The sequence below is a fragment of the Fringilla coelebs genome (genome assembly GCF_963513975.1).
Source record: "Fringilla coelebs genome assembly, chromosome: 27".
Lineage (NCBI taxonomy): Eukaryota > Metazoa > Chordata > Aves > Passeriformes > Fringillidae > Fringilla > Fringilla coelebs.
The window spans coordinates 2,003,652-2,025,369 of record NC_140053.1 but is presented as its reverse complement, the minus strand read 5'-3'; the positions used below and the strand labels follow the sequence as shown (position 1 = coordinate 2,025,369).

The following is a 21,718-nucleotide window of genomic DNA, read 5'->3' as shown; positions in this document are numbered from 1 at the left end:
GCAAGCTAATAAAATGTGCCCTGACACAAATGAATTTATACAAACAAATATAATTGAGAGTTAAAGAGAAGGGGTGTTGTTAATAATATTGCAAGTCATTCCTTATCTTCCTCTTTTAATTACTTCAGGGGTGTATTTATTTTAAGTTTGCTTACATAGATTCAACTAAGCATTCCACTTCACTGCCAGTTTAGTGTGAGTACTTAAAGCAGGTGGAGTTGGTAGCAAAAACAACCCGTGAAAAATTCTTTCCTGAGCATGGTGACAGATCTTTTTAATTAACTGTTCCAGTAGTCATATTATAGTAATTTTGTAGCAGTAATAACTTCCTAGAAGGATTTCAAGTTTGGAATCTAATTCTCTGCTGTCAAATTACCTAGAACTAACACAGAATCTGTATGATATGTCACACATTGATACATGATTCAAGCTGTGTTGGAAAGGAGGAAGCCTCTTTATTCTGGTGCAAGTCCTTGTTTTTCTTGATAGAGCAGCATAGGGACTACAATGAAATCACACTGCTTGTGTATTTTAATTTGTGTATTAAAAGTAATTATTATACAAAAAGTCACTCATGAGCAGAGTAACCTTTTAACAGGAGAGACCTTAGCTTGACACCGAAGGGGTAATTTTAGGTTCACTGTTGACTCAGTTGAAATTTTCTTATTTTAGTTTCTTTTTCTGGCCTTTGTTGCTCTGTGAATCTCTCCTGCAGTGAGCTGCAGGAGCAGCAGAGGAAATGCACTTCCTATACCCGGAAAACCAAAGGCAAACACTTGCTGTTGGCTCTGCACAATGAGCTTGCTGGGAGAAGGAAGATTTTTGGTTTCTTTTTCTGCAGGCTTCATTTACTGTAATCTTAATGGCCTGGGCTTTATAGAGCAGAGAAATGATTTCTTAGTCAGCAGCTTTCCTATGTTTTCCCTTAGTATTTTAATAGTTTCACCTTAAAGGAATTTTTGAGATCTATATCAGTTGTTATGGAGGGATGCTGTAGTGGCTCAGTGGTTTGGTTAATAGAAACAAACTTGTAAATAAAGTAAACCAAGAAATTTTCCTAAGAGTCACTTTCGTTCTTTTTCAGCTGTTTTGTAGAAGATATTTTAGAGCTGAGGAAGACTTGAAACAGGGACATGGCTTACAGAGGAGCTGTGTAGCAGAGAAGGAGATGCATTTTAAAACCAGTTGTTGAAAAAGAGTGAATGAATTTCAAGTGGAATATACATATGTACATGGTATGGACCATGCTTATCTCTCAGCATGATGCCTTTAAATCTTTGCTGGAAGTGAGGTCATGCTGCTTTTCTTGTGTTCTTTAATGTCTGTGTTCATCTTCTTGCCTTGGCTCAGTTCCTGGGAGGTGTTGCTGAGCTGAGGAGTTGCTTCCATCGTGTATTAAGGAGGGATTTATTCATGGGTCTTGTGATCTCTAAAGGTTAACAATTTAAATGACTGGATCACACAGCTGGGCAGTAGGGATTATGAATATTGCTTTAATAGCAAGAGCCCAGAAGCTGAGAGCAGAGATTCTCCTCCTTTGCTTTCCTTGTGCATGTTTATAGAGCATAAAGGCTCTCTGGTAGCTGAGGAAATGTGCTTTTTTTTAGATTGGTGTTAAGACTATCCTGAAGTGGTTTCTGCAGTATCGTTTGCATTATTTGGCTTTAAAAGCAATGAACTTTGGAAAACGTGCTATCCATTCTTAATTTAGATGTAAGATAATCCCATCTAGCTACAAGATTCTGAACATGTAACAATTTTTCATGTTTCTGACTCATTCTTGCTAAAGAAAAAAGCCTTTTTGATAGGGGTGGTGATGCAGCCAGACGATTGCAGTGTTTGCTGTAACGCATCTTGATGTCAGAAATGTTTTTCTGCAGAACTTGCCTGAGGAAATTTCAGACTATTGTTTCTTAATAGACATTGTTTCAGAATATAATAAAGGTGAATCAGGCATTTTGGCTGTGTTAGCTACAGCAGAGGAGACAATGGGCTGCTGTTTAAGGCTGAGACCAATGAATTGGGAATGTAACCAAAGGGGTTACTTCAGACAGTGTGTTTAAACTATGAGTTATAAATGAAGCCATTGTATGAGTACATTTGAAATTACAGCACATAGCAGGCTTCAAAAGAATTCAGTGTTGTATACACGAACTCCACTTCACACTGTCCTCCTCAACTAACAACAATCAGGAGTTTATGGTTTCATCCCACAACCAGCAGCAAAAATGGAGATATACAGAGTTACAGTTCTGGCAAAAACAACTGTGGTTCCTCAGTCTGATGCAAGTGAGAACTGAAAGCCCAGTGAGGTTTTTTTTAACAGGAGAAATCAGCTAACCATAAAGCAAGCTGTTAGGGGTCCACAAAGGGAATCAACAAAGTCCACAAAGCCTTGAGGAGATAAACAGTAGCAGGCAGAAAACATTCACAGTGAGAGAGCCAGAGTGAGCTGAGCACTTCCCAAATCCCAGACTGAGTTACTTTCAGTGTGACTCCTGAAAATTGCATTACCATGGCTTTGAATACCAAGTACCCTCTTAACTTATCCCAAACATTCTATTGGCCTCAGGATCCTTGCCCATGGCTCAGAAGTGCCTTAGTCACTTCAGGAGCATTGGGAAAACCAGATGTGCAGTTTGCTTTGCCCTGCCCCTCCTGCCTGCTTTACTCACAGTCCTTGCCCTGCTTTCACAGGGAGCCAAGTGAGCAGGGGTGCTGGTGATGCTGCAGTTCCAGTGCTTTTCTGAGCCCCTCCAGCCCCACAATGCTCAGGGACACTGCTCCCTTTCATTCTGGGAAAGGAAATGCTCAGTGCATGACTCGTGGATGTAGTCAAGGAGTATCAGAAAGTGTGTGTCAGAGTCAGTGATAACACTGACTGGATACAGCAGTGTTGGTTTGGGGTTTTAGACAGAGCCTTTCCACTGCTCCCCCATTTTTAGCTTCAATAAAACTTCAGCAGCGTTGGGTGAGATTATTCCATAAAGCTGCAAAACTACAAAAATAAACTGATTTTTAAAATTATATCTATAGTCTGTCCTATGGAGGAGATCTAATGTCTCCTAGAGATGGAAGGAGAGGGAATGTGTTTTCCCCTACATTTGGAATGCAAATGTAGGCATGTATAATTATCAATAACTTATGTCATCACTCACTGAGGCAAATCCCAAATTCTATCCATTTCTTGGCATTGAAGAGCGTGCACAACCAAGGAAAACAAGAAGAAACAACAAAAATAACTGGCTTGCTTTCCTTCTGGAGCCTACAGTATTGGAATACTTCAAATGAAGAAATAATCAACACTCACTCACACTTGTTCTCTCTCTAAAGCCATTGACAGATTGGCTGGTAAGAGTAGCAGGACCCAAGACTTACTTATTGCTCCTTTCTGCTGTGTCACACCACTAACTCCTACATTGAGTAATTAAACATAAGATGGTAATTAGGGTGTGAAAATATGAGAGGTGAGGGCTGGGGACCACCAGGTACCATAAAACAGTAACAGCTCCTGCCCCCAGATTGCTGGGGAAAAGGTGGTGAATAGGTAAGTTTGTAAATTTTGATAAACGTGATTAAGATGCTGAAAAATGCATGAATAGGTTGGAATTATTTGTGAGCAGAAAATAAAATGGGAGCTCCTTATAATTGCAATATAAAAGCAGGAGTCTGAGTTGTGAAGAGCAGAATGTGGATGTCATCTAGATTTAACACACAGGGTGGGTTTTTTTTAAGGCATATGTGATAAGCAAAAAAAAAAAAATCTTAATTCAAAGCATGGTCAGTTTTCTGATTTTTCTTTTTTTCATGATTCCATTGAGGTCTGGATGCTTTCCCATAGTTATTTAGAGTGATGATCATGAAGAATCTGTTGCCAACTTAAAATATGGTAGAGTGGATGCTTGTTTAATGCTGTTGAAAATCAGCCAAGAGGTATCTAATTCTGGACTGGAGTGTGATGTTGTATGGTTTTATTTGTGGAATTCTTGATTTATCAATGGTCTGCTTTCCTGTGTAATGAACTGTGTGAGTGCAGTCATTATGTATGGCAACATATGATTCAAATCTTACTTTTAATTAGAGTATATGAGGTTAAGAAGAAAAACTCTTTGTCAAGATGGAAACATGAGATTTTTTTTCCTGGATTTGTCCTCAGTAAAATTAGGGCAGTCATAGTTACATGACAATAATTTAAAGAATGCTGTCACTTTCCTGATCTTTGATTTGTTGCGTGACAGACATCATTAAAACACCCATTTTGCTTAAAAAATTAATTTATGCAAGTTAGAACTGAAATCAAGATTATTTTTAGTCAGTATGTATTTAGTTTCCAACGTGTATATATGTGCAAAGAATTTAAACTGTGATTTGATTTTAGGATACCATCCAGGCTTACTCAATTTATACCAGCTGGTGCATCTGACAGCCAAAACTAGAAAAATAACTGCATTTAAAGATGGAAATCCCTATTCATGAGAGCATTTTAGAGCCTTTGCTTTCCAGCAGGACTGGTTGAGCAGCATGTTCTGATCATTGGGGTAGTTTTGGTTTTCAAAGACAGATGGCCATTGTGTTGGATGTCTGTGTATTAATGTTCTGTTGATAAAAGTATGAGTAAGTTGCTAATTTCTCTGGGAAAATAGAATTAAACTGTTGAGATCAGGATACATGTGATCTGTGCTATGTTTGGTCCAGAGGCTTCAGATTCAATTAGCTTTTCAAAATTGCTGTGAATTTTTATTTTACCTGCTTGCTTGGACTGAGGGGAAAAAAGGTTCTTTTGTTTACTCTAGGATGAACAGAAAACTACTCTTAGTTCAGCCTTTTTTTTGGTGTTTCTCAGTACTAATGTTCAATATTTTCAAATATAGCATGAGTGGTATTCAGCTCAAGATATCTCAAGACATTTCTCAGACTTGTTGCTGTGAAATCAAACATTCTGGTGTGATTTAAGACTATGTAGTCAAGTTTCCATGGATGGCAGCTTTTCTGGTTTTAAAGGTTTAATTTTTTTTTTTTTCCTTCATGGATTTTAGGCTGTCAGGAAAATATTGCAGCTCCAATGTGTGCTGGTTGGTGATTTGTGTGTTTAATCAAGAGGGAATGATTCTAGAAGTGATTCTCTGCCACCAAAACTGTTTGTGTATTAGTCTCTACATGTATTTGTTGTGATAAAACATGTCAGAATTTATAACTTTCTTACAGCTCAATAGCAGAATTTTACAAATATAATTAGAGTGTTAAAGGCATTTAAAGAATTAAAGCACTTTAATGATATTCAGTTTTTATTGACAACCCACTAATATCTGCTGCATTCACATAAAGATTTCTGATGTAATCCTGGGAGCAGATAAAAGCTCTGCTGTTTAAAAGCTCAATGCAAAGCAGACTCACTGGATCTGCTCATGGAATGCAGATGGGGACTTCCTGATGGGTTGTAAGTGCTTGTCTGCAGCTCACACAGCACAGGCCATTCCTGCTCTTTGTTTTACAGGGTATCACATTTAGGGCTGTGTTAAGAAGATAGATGGCAGCACACTGAAACATTTATAAGGAGTTTTTTTTTTTTAGTTATTCCATGAATGTTTTCAGTTTTCCAAAAATTGTAGCGTTGCTTCTTTTGAAAAAAAAATTACTCACTCACCTGAGGTGTTTACAGGTACCCAGACTGTTTAAAAGAATTGTGGAGAAGGCCAGATATTTCTTTTAAGATCTGTTTTTTCTTTTGTGTATTTAGGATCTAAGAAATAGAGGGGTTTTTTTTAGAAAAAGGATCTTTTTTTAGATCTTGTTTTTAGAAAAAGGATCTTTTTTAGAAAAAGGATCTAAGGAATAGAGGGTTTTTTTTTTAGAATCACAGAATCCCAGCATGGTTTGGGGTGAAATGGATCTCAAAGTTCATCCAGTTCCACACTGTACCATGGGCAGGGACACCTTCCACTCTTCCAGGCTGCTCTGAGCCCTGTCCAGCCTGGCCTTGGACATTTCCAGGGATGTGCCAGGGCCTCCCCACCCTCACAGGAGACAATTTCTGCCCAGTATCTGATCTAACCTTGCCCTCCTTCAGCTCAAGGCCTTTTTCCCCTCATTCTGTCACTCCTTGCCCTTACAAAAACTCCCCCTCTAGGGATTTAAATCATGTGAAGTAATATCCAATAAAAGTCTTGCTTGATCTGAGCCTGTTTGGGTTTGGGTTCCATGCTGCTCTTGTGCTCTGTGTGGTTGGACACTGAAAAATTTGTAGCTGAGTCTTTCTGAGCAGTTTCTGCCAAGTTTCTGCTTGGGTATTCGGGTGATTTGGGGCACAGGAAGTTTGTACAAGGCAGGAAGGGCGTTTGAAGAAGGAGCATCCTCTGGCAGAGCAGCAGAATGCAGCTGGTGGGCTCTGAGTGTGAGCTGGGGTCTCTGCAGGGGCTGTGGAACATTCCTCCCATCACAGGGATCCCCTCTGCTGCAGGATGAGCTCTGCCTTTGGAGGTGTTTCCTTGCTTGATGAAGGAAACCTCCCTGCTCCCATGGAAGGGCTCTGCTGGTTACTAGCTCCTTGTTTGTTTTCCCAAAGAAATGAAAAATTGAAAGATGGGAGGTAATTGGCAGCCCTGGGAAATAAAATAGGGGTTTAGATTAATTTATAGAATGTCTTAGTTTGACATACAAAACTGTTAATCTGAGACCAGAGGAGAAGTCACTGTTACAGTTCTGGGAGCACCATGAATCCTAAGGAAAGCTGTCAATGACTTCTCAGGATCCTCTTGCAGGAGAACAAAAAACCTGACTGATGCAGCTGAACACTTACTCTACTTTGCTTTAAACTTGCAAATACAAGATGGCCTCAATTTCCTTGGATTCTGTTTGTTTGTTTGTTGCATGACAAATGAAATGTGTCTCTATTTCCTTCTTCTTGCTGGTTCTCAAATGAGATTTCTAAAACAATAGATTGGTGAAGGCTGTAATACAATAACCTCAGCACAAATAAAACACAGGCTGGGAATAAAATAGCTGCTGTCATCTTTTTCAGTAAGTGGCAAGATCTATTTCTTGTGGCTTTTTGTTGATGAACTTCATGTTCTAAGTACATGATGACAGAGCAAGGGGCCAAGTACTGAACCCTCGATTTAGTGCTGGATCCCTCTTGGGAATTATGTTTATTTAAGGATTGAGTTAAAAAAAAAAACCACAGTGGGGAGGTTGTAGGCTTTTAGCAGGAGGACTTGGTAGGATGAAGGGAAATATACTTGTTAAACCATGTACTATGTGATGTGAGTCAAAGGGCAGTGTATCTGCTCTTTTCCCATTTGAGAAGGAAGAGGCAGTGACCAAAGTTAGTATGGATTAACAGCAGGTTAAAAGCAGGAGCATTCACTTTGTAAGTGTAAGGAGGAAGAGTGGGGTCTGCCTGATGCTTACACAGTAATCCTCTGGAAAGGTTGTGGGGTTATTTCTGGGATGGGATTATTGCATCTCTATGTGTGAGTCTGGACAGGATGGGGCACAGAGGGTGCTGAGAAGATGCCACTAAATTCTGTTGTGTTTTTGTCTTTCAGGACTTGCAGTGAATGGAGGAGGACACTTCTTGCTAAAGATTTAACTTGTCTAAAGATATCAAGGTAGGAAAATTTTTTCTTCCTACAATCTCATGTGTTCTTTTGCAGGCATAATTTAATTGTTTAGAGTTGCAGTTGTCTTCTGTTGTTTCTTTGTTAGTGTGTGAGCACCTGAAAGCTGAACAAGGGCACTGTTTTTTTATAACAGTTTTAGCAATTCTTAACCTGATTGTATTAGAGAAAAAGATGTAGGAGCTTTCACATATTAGGTTTGATTAGATTGTGAAATTGTTCCCTGTGAGGGAAGTGAGGCCCTGGCACAGGTGCCCAGAGCAGCTGGGGCTGCTCCTGGATCCCTGGCAGTGCCCAAGGCCAGGCTGGGGCACCCTGGGACACCCTGGGACAATAGAAAGTGTCTCTGCCATGCCATCCCTGCCATGGGACTGAGTGAACTTTAAGGTCCATTCCAGCTTTGGCCATTTTATGATTCCAGTTGTAGGAAGTGCCCTAAGATTTCTTTCAAGGCAGTTTAGCAAGACTCAGCTTGTGCAGAACTGTGCCACATTTTATTTCAAGCTTAGATATTATTCACTTGGTTGTTGATTTGGGCAGCTACTAGTAATATTTAAAAGCAAAGCAATCATTTTTACTGTTAAGAGCAACACAAAAGACACTAAAAGCACCACAGGTGAATTGATGAAAGTGAGGTGATGGCATTTCTAGCTTTTGTTTGGTTGTCATTTTTCTCCAAGGCTGGATAATTATGATGTTGTGAAGTGTCTCTTGGGAATTCAATCTGTATCATTAATCTAGAATTAGAAACCAGGTTATGCAAAATGACAAAGCCTGGTTCAAAATTAAATTTCCTGAATTTCAAGGTCATCCCATTTTCATGTTGAGGTGAGAACTGACTTTTGGCTTTCTCCTGGTGAGGTGATTGCATTCTTTTCTGCTGTGTTTCTGATCTCGTTGTTAAATGTCAACACTTAAGCATTGGTGGAGAAATCTTTTTCCCAGAAAAGCAAATTCAAATGTTGACCAAAAAGTTATGGTTACAAAGTCTCTTAGCTGGTATTCTGTGGCTGGCAGGGTTATTTCATCAGGACTGTTATTGTTTGAGAGCAGTGAGTTGCTCTGGGTTCAGAGTGAGTCATGAGCTGTCTGTCAGTGCAGTCTTTCTTTGAGAGCAGCCTTGCTTTTGTTCTCCTTTGTCCTTACTTGAGGTATGACTGTATTCCAGACAAAAAGAAAAACAATTTCATGTTAGCAGAGAAGGGGAAGCTGGAGCCTGCCCAGAGCAGGTGTGTGCTGAGGGATTGAGCTTTGCATCTTCTGCTGCTGCAGCTCCAGGTACAAACAGCTGCAGCCTCTGGAAGTGCTGTGTTCCGAGCACAGCACCAAAATGAGCTGTTCCTCTGCTAAATTGTGTGGGTTTCCATAATAACACACTGCTTGTCTCCTTCCTCCCAGGCTGTAACTGTATAAAAATTACCTCTGAACAGAAATGCCACAGACTTTGAGTGAACATAATCACCACAGACTCATCAAGAAATTTGTACGGCCGCGTTCACCTTAGGGCTGTTGTTGGGAACTTCACAAAGCTGGGAATGTTCCTTTGTTATGCTCTCAGAATTGCTTTTTAACTGGAGCATTAACAGCTGCTTCTTTTGATAAAATAAAATCAGGGATTGAGGCCAACCTCCTGCTTCCTTGTGAAGCATTCCATTGACCTCCTGCACACGTTTTTCCAGTGGGAATGCTCTTAGGTGGGTTTTTTATATTTTTATGTGTTTCTGTCAAAGATAGTCGGAGAAGCAAAGACAGTGGGGTCATATCAGAAGGAGCACATGTGCAGGGGCTCTGGGATTATGGGATGGGTCTGTAGGAAAGATCCTGCCCAGAGATCCCCAAATATTTTGTTTAAGAGTGGCCTTCATGTCAGGCCCCCCGAGATAGTTTTTGGTGTTCAGGCTTTTGTGAGGAAACATAACATCAAACAATTAATTTTGTTCTAAAGCCTATTAGAGAACCCTGTTTAATAAACTCTTAATTGCTTAAAAACTTCTAATTGGTAGGGTTTAGTGCATTTAATACCTTTGCTGTTTTGGTATTTCCAAATAATCCTAGAAGTTCTTGGCAGGCTTGCTAGGTCACAACAGTGCTGTTTTCATTCCTAAAGTTCCTGGAAATATTTAATCTCTAAACTTAATCTCTAAATTCTGCTCCTGTGTGTTTAAATGTGCATGGACCAAGCTTATAAATATATATTTCCTTAGACTTCAGTGTTGTAACCAATTATTCCCACCCTGTTGTGAGGCAGAGTTTAATGGATTTGATCATCATGGAGTTCATGGAGCTCCTGCCACTTGTCAAGAAATTGGTCTTATTGGAAAAAAACACAGAATTCTAATCTTAAGATATACATTTAATAGCTTCTCATGCTGACATGCACAAAATTTGCCAGCAATGTTTGTACGACTCACTGGACATCAAACACTCTTTTGAACAAGAGCTTAGCTTTGCTAATCAGCTTTATATGAAATAAAATTTTATTTTTAGTGGGGCAATCAGAGAGGAGGAGAATACAGGGATCTGGTTGTTCTACTGGTGGTATATAGGCAAAAAAAAAATTTTGCTTTGATTTTGTAATTCTGTGTCTGACAGACAATATCTCTATAAAAAGAAGCAAAAGTTACTTCTGTGGGCTGTAATAATGTGTAGCCACTGGAAACATGAGGTGGTTTTTGCAGCCTGTCTACAAACTCTGTTTTAAGATTAAGAAAACAAATAGGCCTTAGTCATCCTGAAGGATTTAATGAGATGTCTCTGACTTGTTCAAGCTCAGCATTTGGTGTAAGTTTGCAGCTTGCAGGGCTCAGTCTGCCTCTGCCCCCTCCACTTTTTGGCTTTTTCCTCATCATATTTGTACTGCTGCCTTCTCATGCTCCTAAAGTTGTTCTTGTTTGTGTATTTCATTGAAATTTAGATTTGTTAGAAGATCAGACAACATGTGTCAGAGTGTCTGGACACAAACCAGGAGATTCTTGAGCTGTATTTTTCTAAAAATGCTGCGTAGAGATTATATCATTTTTATTCATCTGCTGATACTGTTTGGAGACTTGTGCTCATACAAAATGCCTTCATTTTGTTTGGTAAACTTACAAATGACAAGATAAAGGACAAATCAAATGTAGTAGCTCTTGCTTGCCCAAATTGTTGCCAGAGGCATCCTGTGTTAGTGGAGGTGTGAAGGTTCCCCATCACATTCCTGCAGCTTTTGCTGCTGCTGATCCTGGAGAAAGGCATTAACCTGGGCTGTCAGGGGCATTAAGGAGTTCACAGGTTAGGATGATCCAGCTCTTCCTAATACTGTAATTCTGTTTGCTGTTTAATGCTTCTAATTCCATGAACTAACACAACCAACAGGATTTTTAATTTAGAGTGCTTATTCTTAAATATTACTTCTGGCTTAGTGGTGTTGGCTGAACAGAGGAAGAGCTGTGACCATGTTTGCTCAAAGCCACAAAGGGACCCAGTTGTGCATGAAAATGAAAACCAGCAGCTGATTTTCATCACCTGCTCCTCTGTGTTGTGAACACCTTAACTGATCAGGATGTGAGTCTAATGAGTGCTTACACTTGGAATAAATCAGTGTTGAGGAGCCAGTCAGGAAAAGCAGAGCCACAGAATCACTGAGTGCTTTGGGTTGAAGGAACCTTAAAGACCAACTAGTTCCAACCCCCTGGCATGGGCAGAGTTCCTGTGGTCCAGCAGTCCCCTGAGAGATGGAATTAGTCCTTGGGATGTCCCTGGGCTGTTATCCCAGGGTCTTTATGCAGGATATCAGTTCTCTCTCCACTCTGGGGTTCTTAGGAGCAAATTCCTGGAGGCTCTGTGCCCTCTGCAGAGCCTTAATTCAGCCCCAGTAGCAGCACTGCACCTCCTGGCCCTGTTTGCCATGTGCAAGATGCAGGTAAATAGAATTATTAGCAAACTGTCAGGCTTGCCTTTGGCATGGCCCAGCCCCAGGCTGGCTGGTTTCTTTGACAGAATTTGGTTGAATTCAGTTGTAGCTCAGCACTGGTGAGCTCTGCTCAGTTCTCCCTGCAGTGCAGCCAGTGTGGGGAAAGTCCCTAAACAATTCTCTGTGTACCCAGATGGAATTTTTTGGGCATAGTCATGTAACAGTGGGATGCTCTGAAAGGGACCTAAGCCTCGTGTAGGAGCCTTGGGAACGAGCCTGAACATCAGCTCCTTGTGTTTTGGTGGCAGAAGGGTGCCAGGGATGCTCAAGTGATTCATAAATGCAAAGGAAATCCTGATTCCATGTTTAATACTCATCCATGCAGGCACACACTCCCAAATCTGTTTGTGGGACTGGGAATGGGAGCTTGTTGCTGCTGCCATCCCTGTTTGCTCACTGGGGCTTGGGATGGATGTACTCTGAGCTGCTGCCCTGGAATGCTGGTGTCTCTCAGTGAGTGAGTGCACCATGTTAAAAGCACTTTCAGTGGCTTTAAATATACATCTAAAGCTCTTTGAACTGAGCATTATTGTATTATTAGACTTGAAAGTATCAGACAAATGGGAAGAAATGCGAGGTGGCATTTACTGAGCATCCTCCAAGAGGAACCAAATATTGTTACAGGGAAAAAAAAATCATTATTTATTTTTACAAGATGTGTTATCTTGTAACTATGGAATATCATGTGTACAATAGAAAGAAAATTGTGGTTTATTGTATGTACTGATCAAAGACTCTTCACAATTCTTTTGGTCATGTTTGAACTGCTTTTGTTGTAGGTGTTTTCATGCTTTACATGCTTTAATAAGTGGCTGTTCCCCAGCTCAGGCTGTCAGTGTGCCTGGTGATCCCAGACATTCTTTTATCTTCAGCAATACTCAAACAACCTGGTTTTTTTTTTTTTTTTCACTCCCCAGACATATACAGCAAGGAAAATACAGGGATAAAGTTTCTGTTTGATTTTTTTGCATCAGTTACTCTGGGTTTGAGTGACTTGTCTCCTCATGACAATTTATTCAGCTCACAAGAGAATTTGACAGTCAAGCAGCCAAGGAGCTGCAGAGCATCTGGAGTTGTGGTTGGTGTCAGCAGGATTGATTTTCTGGGCAACAGGAAGGGCAGCAGCTCCTTCTGATGGGTTTTGCTTTAATAGTGATGGGAAATGGAGACAATTTGCTAAATGCTGTGTCTTTCCCACTTGTGTGTGGTGATAAATTAGTTGGCAAAATTGGTTATGGCTCTTCCAGCAGCACTGGAATTGTGTTGTGCTGGAAATAAAGCCTAGGTGACTGAAAGCAAACAGAATGGGAGGCTTTATGTGGATGTTGTTGTTAGGAATTTTATTGGCAAAATACTTTTTCATCGTTTTACCTTGCTTTTAGCTCTTCTTTAATAGTGACCCTGCATTCTGTAAAAATGTAGTTGTGTGTTTTAATTTTTCAGTTCCAATTTTTCATCATTTTACCTTTGTGAAGGTGTTCATGGGGGTCTGAAGATGAGGGAAGAGATGAGAATGTTGACTTCATGTTTCAGAAGGCTTGATTTATTATTTTATGATATATATTATGTTAAAAAGTATACTAAAAGAATAGAAGAAAGGATTTTATCAGAAGGCTGGCTAAGAATAGGAAAAGAATGAATAACAAAGGTTCAGACTGACTGAGAAAGTCTGGACAGCTGGATTGGTCATTAATTAGAAACAACCACATGAGCCCAATCCCAGCTCCACCTGTTGCATCCCACAGCAGCAGATAATCATAATTCACATTTTGTTTTTGATGCCTCTCAGCTTCTCAGGAGGAAAAATCCTAAAGAAAGGATTTTTCATAAACCATCATGGCTGCACACCTTGGTTTTAGCTCTTCTTGACCTCTTCTCCATGGTGCCTTGCAGTGCTCCAGCTGGGAGTGTTGATTTTGTGTGTCTGTCGTTTTGTTTTCCGCAGCGTTCGCGGGAAACCGAGCGGAGCAGGATCGCCATGTTTCGGAACAGTCTCAAGATGCTTCTGACGGGAGGGAAGTCAAACCGCAAAAACAGGTCCAGCGGTAAGTCAGTCACCTCCTCGTGCACGGGCAGTCCTGGCACTTCCAAAGCCATCCCTTTTATCTTTGCTTTGGTCTTAGCAGGACTTTCTTCTTCTTAATGAACACTGATGATCTTGTAGACTCCAACCGTCGTTATACTTCGTTTTAATATTGTGCTGTCCTTTTAATTTGAAACTGTATTTGTATATTTATTTTTAAACCATCATCTGGTTTTGTTGGGGTGATAAGATGCAGGGAAAACCAAGTTAGAGTTCTACATAATCTTGTAGTAAACAAGCATCAAGGTTTACGGTTCATTTGTGGAAAGTAAGAAATTTTTTTTCATTTTGTGGCAGTGAAACCTGCTTAATTACAACCAAAACTTGTGAGAGCAGCAGCAATTTCTTTTAAGCTTTTATTTTTAAACAGGAGGGAAAGAGAGGAATGGGAATGGTTGAAATTGGAGGAGAAATTGCCCAAATTTAGTCATCATTTATGTCAATTTTGTTTTTTCCACCATCTCAGGAAAGGAGTTTACAGTTAGTGTTGGTTCATGTGACTTGGCCTCTTTCATCCATGACAGAGATTGGGGGAGATTGTAATTGTAAAACAAAATCACAAAATATTGATAGGCTTTTAAAAACATTTTTATTTAACTTTTGTAGTTTTTTTCCAAAAATGGAGTGTTGGCAGGAGAAGAGCTTTTAATTAGATCTTTCATTTTGAATGTTAAAGCCATCTGGCAGCACATTTTAAATATTTTGGGATACACTGTTTATTTGTGCTCGTGCATCTGTGTTCATGTGGATATTTATGTTCTTGAGAAACCAGAGGTGAGGATGAGGAGACACAATGCTGGTAAAGGCAGTGGAAAAAATGAGCTGTTTTCCTTTGCTTTAAGGAAGTTGTTCTGCCAGAATTTGGCCATTCTTCCCAGCCCTGTCATACTTGGGGTAGAAGAGTTGTGGGGCTTTGCTGTGGGGCAGCACTGATATCTTGGACACCAGTGGTGCCTTTTTCCAGTCTGCTGCCAGTTGTGGGTGTTGGTTGGTCCTGAAGATGCTTGTCCTGGTGTTGGAGGTGGTGTGGCTCTCAAAGCAGGTAAAAGTCTGTTTTGCAAAGGCACCAGAAGAATTCAGGCCTGGGGTGTTGGCTGTTCATTGCTTTGTGGAGAAGATTTCCTTCCCATAGGAGCTCCTCAGTCTCTTGTAGCAGGAGTGGTTGATGTGAGGGAGTTTCCTGCATGAAAATTCAGATGGAAGACATGTGAGCAGATGGCTCCATCCTCTTGTGATTTGTGTCACGTTTGCTGTTTGAAAGTACAAGTCCTTTGATGATACCTTTGGAAAACTGTACAGAGACAAATCACCTTAACTTGTGATTTCTGTACAAAGCCCTCTCTTTGTCAGATGTGCTGCTCACAGGCCCTGGTATTCCTTTTGGCTTACCTCCCAGAAGCAATATTAAGGATTTTGTATATGCCAAGCTCTGCAAATATGTGTTTCTTATTTTGTGAATGAAAAATTTCAGTTCTGAAGTACTGAGATTCGACAGTCTGCTTTTGGGCAAAGCAGAAGAGGAGATGGGTTTTCTCATTCTTATATTGAAAAATAATATGTCAGAATTGAATTGATGAGTTTTTCTCTAATGCCTAGTGACTGGAGTGTATGTTAAATTTACTGCAATTCTGCCCTTGAAATAAGTTGCTTTATTGAGAAGTTCTGTTTGGCATTCTTCAGAGCAAGAGAGGGAATAGGAAAATGAGATGATCAGGTTTGTTTATATTGTTTGTGACTAAGTGGCAAACATCCCTGCACTGCATAATAATTTTTCAGATAGTTGTTAATCTTCTAAACTCTTACATGACATCAGATGAATCCATTGCATGATGGTTTTTTAAAGATAAATATATTTAAACCTTTTTTTTCAACACAGTAAGGAAAACAATCAGTAAATCTTCAGTGTACATTTTCTGTGTTGCATGCAGTACTGTAAGCCTGAAACTTGCTGTGTTTATTTGCTTTGCAGTTCTGGCAAATTACAAATTTGGTATTCAGTGCTGTCCTTCAGGTCCCTCCAGCAGTGTTGTCTTCACTGGTGGTTTTGTCTTGGCAGTTCCTATAGGGACACAGGTGGGACACTGCTGGTTTTGGATTTTTTCTCATTCAAGAGCTCTAAAAAGATTATGTTTATTGAAATTTTAAAATTCTGTTTATCATTAAGATGATTTAGAATGCTAATTAGAAGCTGGAAATTAAACTTCCCTGATGGTTTTGGTGCTCTGATTTGCCCCATCTCTGAGAACTGTGAACAAAATCCTAAACTCCACATTAGGAAAATCATCTGTTGGAGGTTTCAGGTGTGCCATGGACTGAGTCTGAGTCTTGTGGGTTGGTGACAGCCCACCCAGCTGTCTCTGTGAAATTGTCCTGTGTCTTCATTTCCTACTCTCCAGTCATTTTGCATTCCAGGGTGGGAATAAAGCTTTGAAGCAGGGTTAAAGGTATTGTGTTCTTTTCTTGGGGAATCCAAAGGAGCAGACTGGCTTTGAAATTCCTGTGCTTTGCAATGTCTTTCATTTGCAGTAGCACTTGACAAACAGGAGCAGTGGAGTCAAGCTAATGATTCCTAGATGTGATGTGGTTTTGATAATTCTTGGTGATGAAAAGAACACTGGTAATGACAGCAGTAGCCTTCTTAATTTTCCTCCTTTAGAAACTGCTAAGCAACTTCTCTGAGAACTGTGATTAACATTTATTTTACCTCAGCCAGGGTGGATTTTTCCCTTTGCTGCTTGATGGTGTTGTGATTCAGAAAGACACAAAATGTTTATAAAAGAAGAGTACAACTGCATGAATCTGAATAGACAGTTACATACAGTAGTGCTAATTAAAATCAATTAATTTCTACTGCAGCATCAGCCTGTGGAATCTCCTGTGATTAATTCTGGGTGTTTTTTCAGAGCTTCAGTGCTGGAGTTTCACAGTTTGTGCTCAGTGCACATGTGTGTGCACATACTTCATGTCTTGTCTTGAGAAAAATTCCCCCCTGACTCAAGAGAGCTCAGCATGGTTTCCAGTAATGCCTTCAACAGTATTTTGATTAGGTTGTTTTTTTTCTGATAGAAATGGATATTCCACAAAGCTGCCAGAAAGCATCTGTGGTGCTGAAATCTGATCTCAGTCTAGTTGCAGATTACCTTTGTTTTCCCAGTGTAAATTAACTTAGAGGTATGCAGACATACAAACGTTCTCATTTATTTATATCCAGAGCTATATTATGTAAGATGTGTTTGTTTTAAAGTATAAAACTATAAAAAAATGTGGTTTTCTCCTGGGTTGTTCCTTCTGGATGAAGATCCAGCAGCATTGTTGTGGCCAGAGCCCTAGCAGTGTATTAATCTGCAGAAAGACAAACCTGCTGCTTGTAAGAGATGGTTGTGGCTTCTTCCCCCCTAATTCAGTTCTGTTCTGAGACTATGAAATTCTCTGTTGTTTTCATTTGTTTTTATTAAGGACCTGCCTCATTTATTTGCATTTTTCTTGCTTGTATCAATCATTCCTTGCTCTGGGTGTGGATTGAAGCACTGCACATCAAATCAATCCACTTGTGTTCATTCCAGTATGCTGTTAGGGAAAGAAATCCATGTAAGAGATTCATTCCACCTGTTACAGTTTTCCTTGTTCTTTTCCAAGCTGATGGACTATTTCCCTCTTACCTGATCACATTCAGTTAATGTTGCTGTAAGAGTTTGGATTTCCTTTAGAACCTGGTAAAATTCAGCTGCAAAACTGCACATTTGGTTTGGTTTTGTATTTCCCTTCACTTTGTGAGGAGTAAGCCCAAGAATTTGTGCTGTTTCTTTCTGACAGAGGCCAAGATAAATGTTACATTAAACAAAAGAAAAAAACAGGGGGGGAAACAAACCAAAAAAACAACAAAAGGACAAGAACAATGAAACAAAACAAAGAAACAACAAGAAAACAACAATAACAACAACAAAACTAAACTGAAAAACAAACAACCCCACCCACACAGAGAAAAAAAAAACCAAAAAAAATAAATCAAGGCAAGGCAAGTACTCTAAAATCTGAGACATGTCATCCTTGGCCTAAAGGGTCTGCTTTTCTCTTCTGAGTTAGTCAGGAATTACATCTTGCTTGTTCTTGACTATAAAATGTACAATTTTTATCTGGAGCTTCCCAGCCAGGAGCCTGCCTGCCATTCAGAATATTTTTGGCACAGGGTTTTAAAAAAGCCTCTTCTTCTTTGCTGGTTTGCAAAAGACCCAATTACTTCTCCCTTCCAATGTATTTATAGGGGTTTTTGGAACCTGCCACTTTAGATTTTAATTCTGGGACTGAAAGGGCCCCTGTTAAATTCTCTTCTCCTTCCATTCCTGCCTTTTGAAGATAAAAGGCATTTCTGCAAAGGTCTCATTTCTGCCTGGCCAGATCTCTGTGCAGTTTCTCATCTATCTGATCTCTTGTGGAAGTCTGTCTGAGGATAACTTTTACCCCAGAAGAGTTTGAGGGTCACAAATGCTTTTTCAGTTTCATTTCTGAAAGAAATTGCTGAGTGATGAGATGCAGTTAGTGGGTCCTACAGATGTCAGGTAACTGAATTTAATGAAGTGTTAGAAATGAGGTATGAAAAGACCCATCATGTATTGTGCTCCTGAATACTGAATCCACATTTTCAAGGTATTCCACCTAAATAATAATTCAGATCTTGTTGTTCCACAAAGATGGCTGGTTTGTCATAAAACCATTTTTAAACAAGGCTTGAATATGTTGATAAATCCTCTGACCACAGTCAAGTTTTTCCTTGAGTTTGTTTAAGCATGAACTGACCTTTCCTGAAAGTTTGTTTTGCATTTATGTAATTCAGAGTTTTCCTTCTGAAGAAGGCAATGTATCAGGAAGATGTGTATGTACACAGGCATGCTGTTTGGTTCCTAATATTCTGATTTATTTGATCAAAATATGTCATGTTCATGTACCAAACTCTTTTCCCAGACAAATACAAGATGTTTGGACAATGAAGCTTCTGCTTCTCTCCTGCATCACTATCATAAAGGGAATTTTAGCAGCCTGCATTAATATAATATGTATTTATTTCCTTCTGATTCACAAATATTTTCACATGATATTTGGATACATGTGGGATTTTGTGGCTTTACTCCCATTTACTGACAGATTTGTGATGAAATATTGGAGCCAGTAGAGGGAGCAGGAGTTTTCCATCAAATCCCACTGAAATTCCTGTGCTGATGTACAAAGGAGATGAAGTTGCATCTTCTCACATCAGATGACCTTGTCTTCTCTTATTCAACATAAAAAATGTATTCTCATATACAGTTCAAAGAGAGTATACACACTACCTTCAAAAGGAAATAATATCAGTTTGAGGGATTTGTTCAAACTGTTGGAAAGTGGAATGTACTTTCCAGGATGTCTGAGGAAACCTTAAGGATTTGTATATCTGTAAAAGTTTAAAAATCCAATCAAATCTTTTAAGAAAATAATGTGTTTTTCAGTGAATTCAGCATTTTCATCTGGAAAATCAGTAAGAAATCACTGAGATGTCTTATAACTTTGGGTTTTCTGCTGGAAGAGGTCTAGCCTCAGGATCAAACTTGAATTCCTTCGCTCAAACAGGATTTAAACAAAATCTGTAATCTGGTCTATTCAAATGGATTTTTGGATTTTATACAAGCAACCTAAAAGTAATGTTTCTCACAATTCTAGAAACTTACAAGTGTTAAATGGTTCTAAAGAAATAAATTGTTTTAGAAATACTCAACACCTGCATGTTGATTTTGCCATTATACCTCAGTGTGTTGAATACATAAAATTGTTGAATACATAAAATTTTCTTGTCCAAGATATGAGAGTTTTCCATATCAATTTTTCCCCCAGCTCCTAAAGATAAATATTATTTATATTCAGTGTTGCTTGTCCCTGGGAGGTGTTAGTGCAGATTCTTGCAGTTGTTTATTATATTGACAGATGTTGAATCCTTCTTGATCCATTTTAGGATTTTATTCCAGGTATGACTAATGTTTTTATTTTTGAGGGATTTTTAAGATCAGCCCTGTACATGTGAAGCTTTTCCAAGGCACACATTCCACTTGGATCCATAAAGCATTTCTTGGCTGCAGGAATTACCTGTGCCAGGTGTGAGGGATGACTCTGCAATTCCATCATTAAATTCTCTTTTTGGAGTTGCAGTTGCCCTTCCTTTTTCTTCTTTTCCTTAAGGAAGAGTAAATCCCTATAACTTACTAATACTTTTAATGGAAAAATCATCTTTTTTTGGGGTGGGGATTGACTTTTAAGCTGCACCTTTTCAGGAGTTTCTCCTCTTCAGCCTCTTCTAGTGCTTGCACAAACTTTTCCCCTCAGCATGTCTGTGAGGACTATTTTTTTTAGTATCAGATATATTTTTAGATAACTCATGGATAATTTTTGCTAGAGCTTCCATCTATATCTGACCTATTTGAAGGAATTGTGGAAATTTTTGCTGCAAGTTCTTTCTGAAGTGGGAGGATTTATGTTTCCTTTTATATAATTTTCTTTTTGAGGATGAGATCAGTATAGAAGCCGACCCATATTCTCTAAGTGTACAAAAACCCCTCAGAATTGAAGCAAGTTATGGACATTTTATTAGAAGCTTTAATAAGTTGTCCAGACCTTGGTAAAACATACTTTTTGTCATCTAAATATGTTTGAAAAGTTCAGAATGGTGATCAGCCATCACTTCTCCTCTGGGACTCTGTTACTGATTTGCTGGTAGACAAAACTAATCTGTTGAACTGAACTGGAAATAAAGATCATGGATTATCTCATTATTCCAACATACAGATTAAAAAAGAGGCTTTTAAGTTATATTTGGATTTTTTTTTGTTATGATTTCAAGTGACACAATTTAATTATATACTAAATATAATCTGCTTTTGACTTACACATCTTTATGGTGGCTTTAAAATTAATGAATGAAATACACTGTATAATTTCCAAATATTATTAGCAACACAGTTTTTTACTCCATATATTTTTGTCATGAAGTCATCTTCCCACATTAAAAAAAAAAAGAGGAGTTGTGTTTGATTTCCATATTCAGTATAGGTGTGTGTGGATAAAAGAGTCACTTGATGTTAATAGAAAGAAGGATGCTGCTTTTTCTGCATGAAATAGGTGAGATGAATTGTACCCCAGATTAGAAGTACCTGCTTTTTTCCAATGACAAATAACAGCTCCTGAGATGATGAAGGTACAGATCTGTGTCACTGATATCTGAACTTACTTAGGATTCATTCTGCTCAGAATAACTCAGATGTTGGCAGATGTGATTTCTGATTTCCTATACATGCTGGAGAAAAACTTCATTTGTACTTGTGTCTGAAATTCCTGGGCAGGAATGCTGGCAATGTCTCTTGTAGGAATAGGACTTCAGTTAATAAATTTAATATGACAAGGGTGTTTTCTTGCTGTGTTTTTTGTACAAGCTGCCAACACAGTAGGACCTTAATTTCAGTTCAGGCTTCCAAGTACTGCAGCAGTAAAAATAAACACAAATGTACTTGCAGAGGCAAAGAATTTTTTTTTATTAATTTGTGGCTCCTCTAAGAAGTCTTTTGGCCTCTGACCACTGGGTTGGTTTTACTGTTGGTTTGTTGACTTTTTTTTTTCTCCTTTGGATTTTCATGACTAATAAGCAACGTGGGGAGTTAATGCAGGATATCCCACAACAGACCTTGACAGTTTGAAGTCCATTTATCAATGAATTGCAGAGTGATTTGGGTTGGGAAGGGACCTTAAAGCCCATCCAGGGACAGCTTCCACTATCCCAGGGTGCTCCAAGGATCCAGGGGCAGCCACAGCTGCTCTGGGAATCTGTTAGGAAGTTCCTGTGTTGTCATGCACCATCCCAGCAAGTGTCCATGCTCTGTTCCTAAAAAGAGGAAGTTTTTGCCATAAAAATGTAGCAGGAGCAGGTGGAGAAAAAAAAAAAAAACAGCCAACTTTTGGAAGGTGTTGAGGCATTTTAGCATCACATTTGCTGGGTGATGCTTCCCTCGATCCGTGTTAGCGCTCCCTTGATAAACCAAACAAATCTGTAAT

The 21,718-nt window shown here is 39.2% G+C and overlaps 1 protein-coding gene across 1 annotated transcript in view; it reads left to right on the top strand.

The window, feature by feature from the left end:
• The first annotated feature begins 7,558 nt into the window (after positions 1 to 7,558).
• The window catches only part of TANC2 (tetratricopeptide repeat, ankyrin repeat and coiled-coil containing 2), a 125,897-nt gene continuing 111,737 nt past the window's right edge, over positions 7,559 to 21,718 (top strand). Inside the window, exons 1-2 of the mRNA XM_084222419.1 lie at positions 7,559 to 7,607; positions 13,514 to 13,613. Coding sequence (XP_084078545.1) covers positions 13,547 to 13,613 — 67 coding nt within the window. The 5' untranslated portion in view covers positions 7,559 to 7,607; positions 13,514 to 13,546. The remainder of the gene's footprint in view (positions 7,608 to 13,513; positions 13,614 to 21,718) is intronic.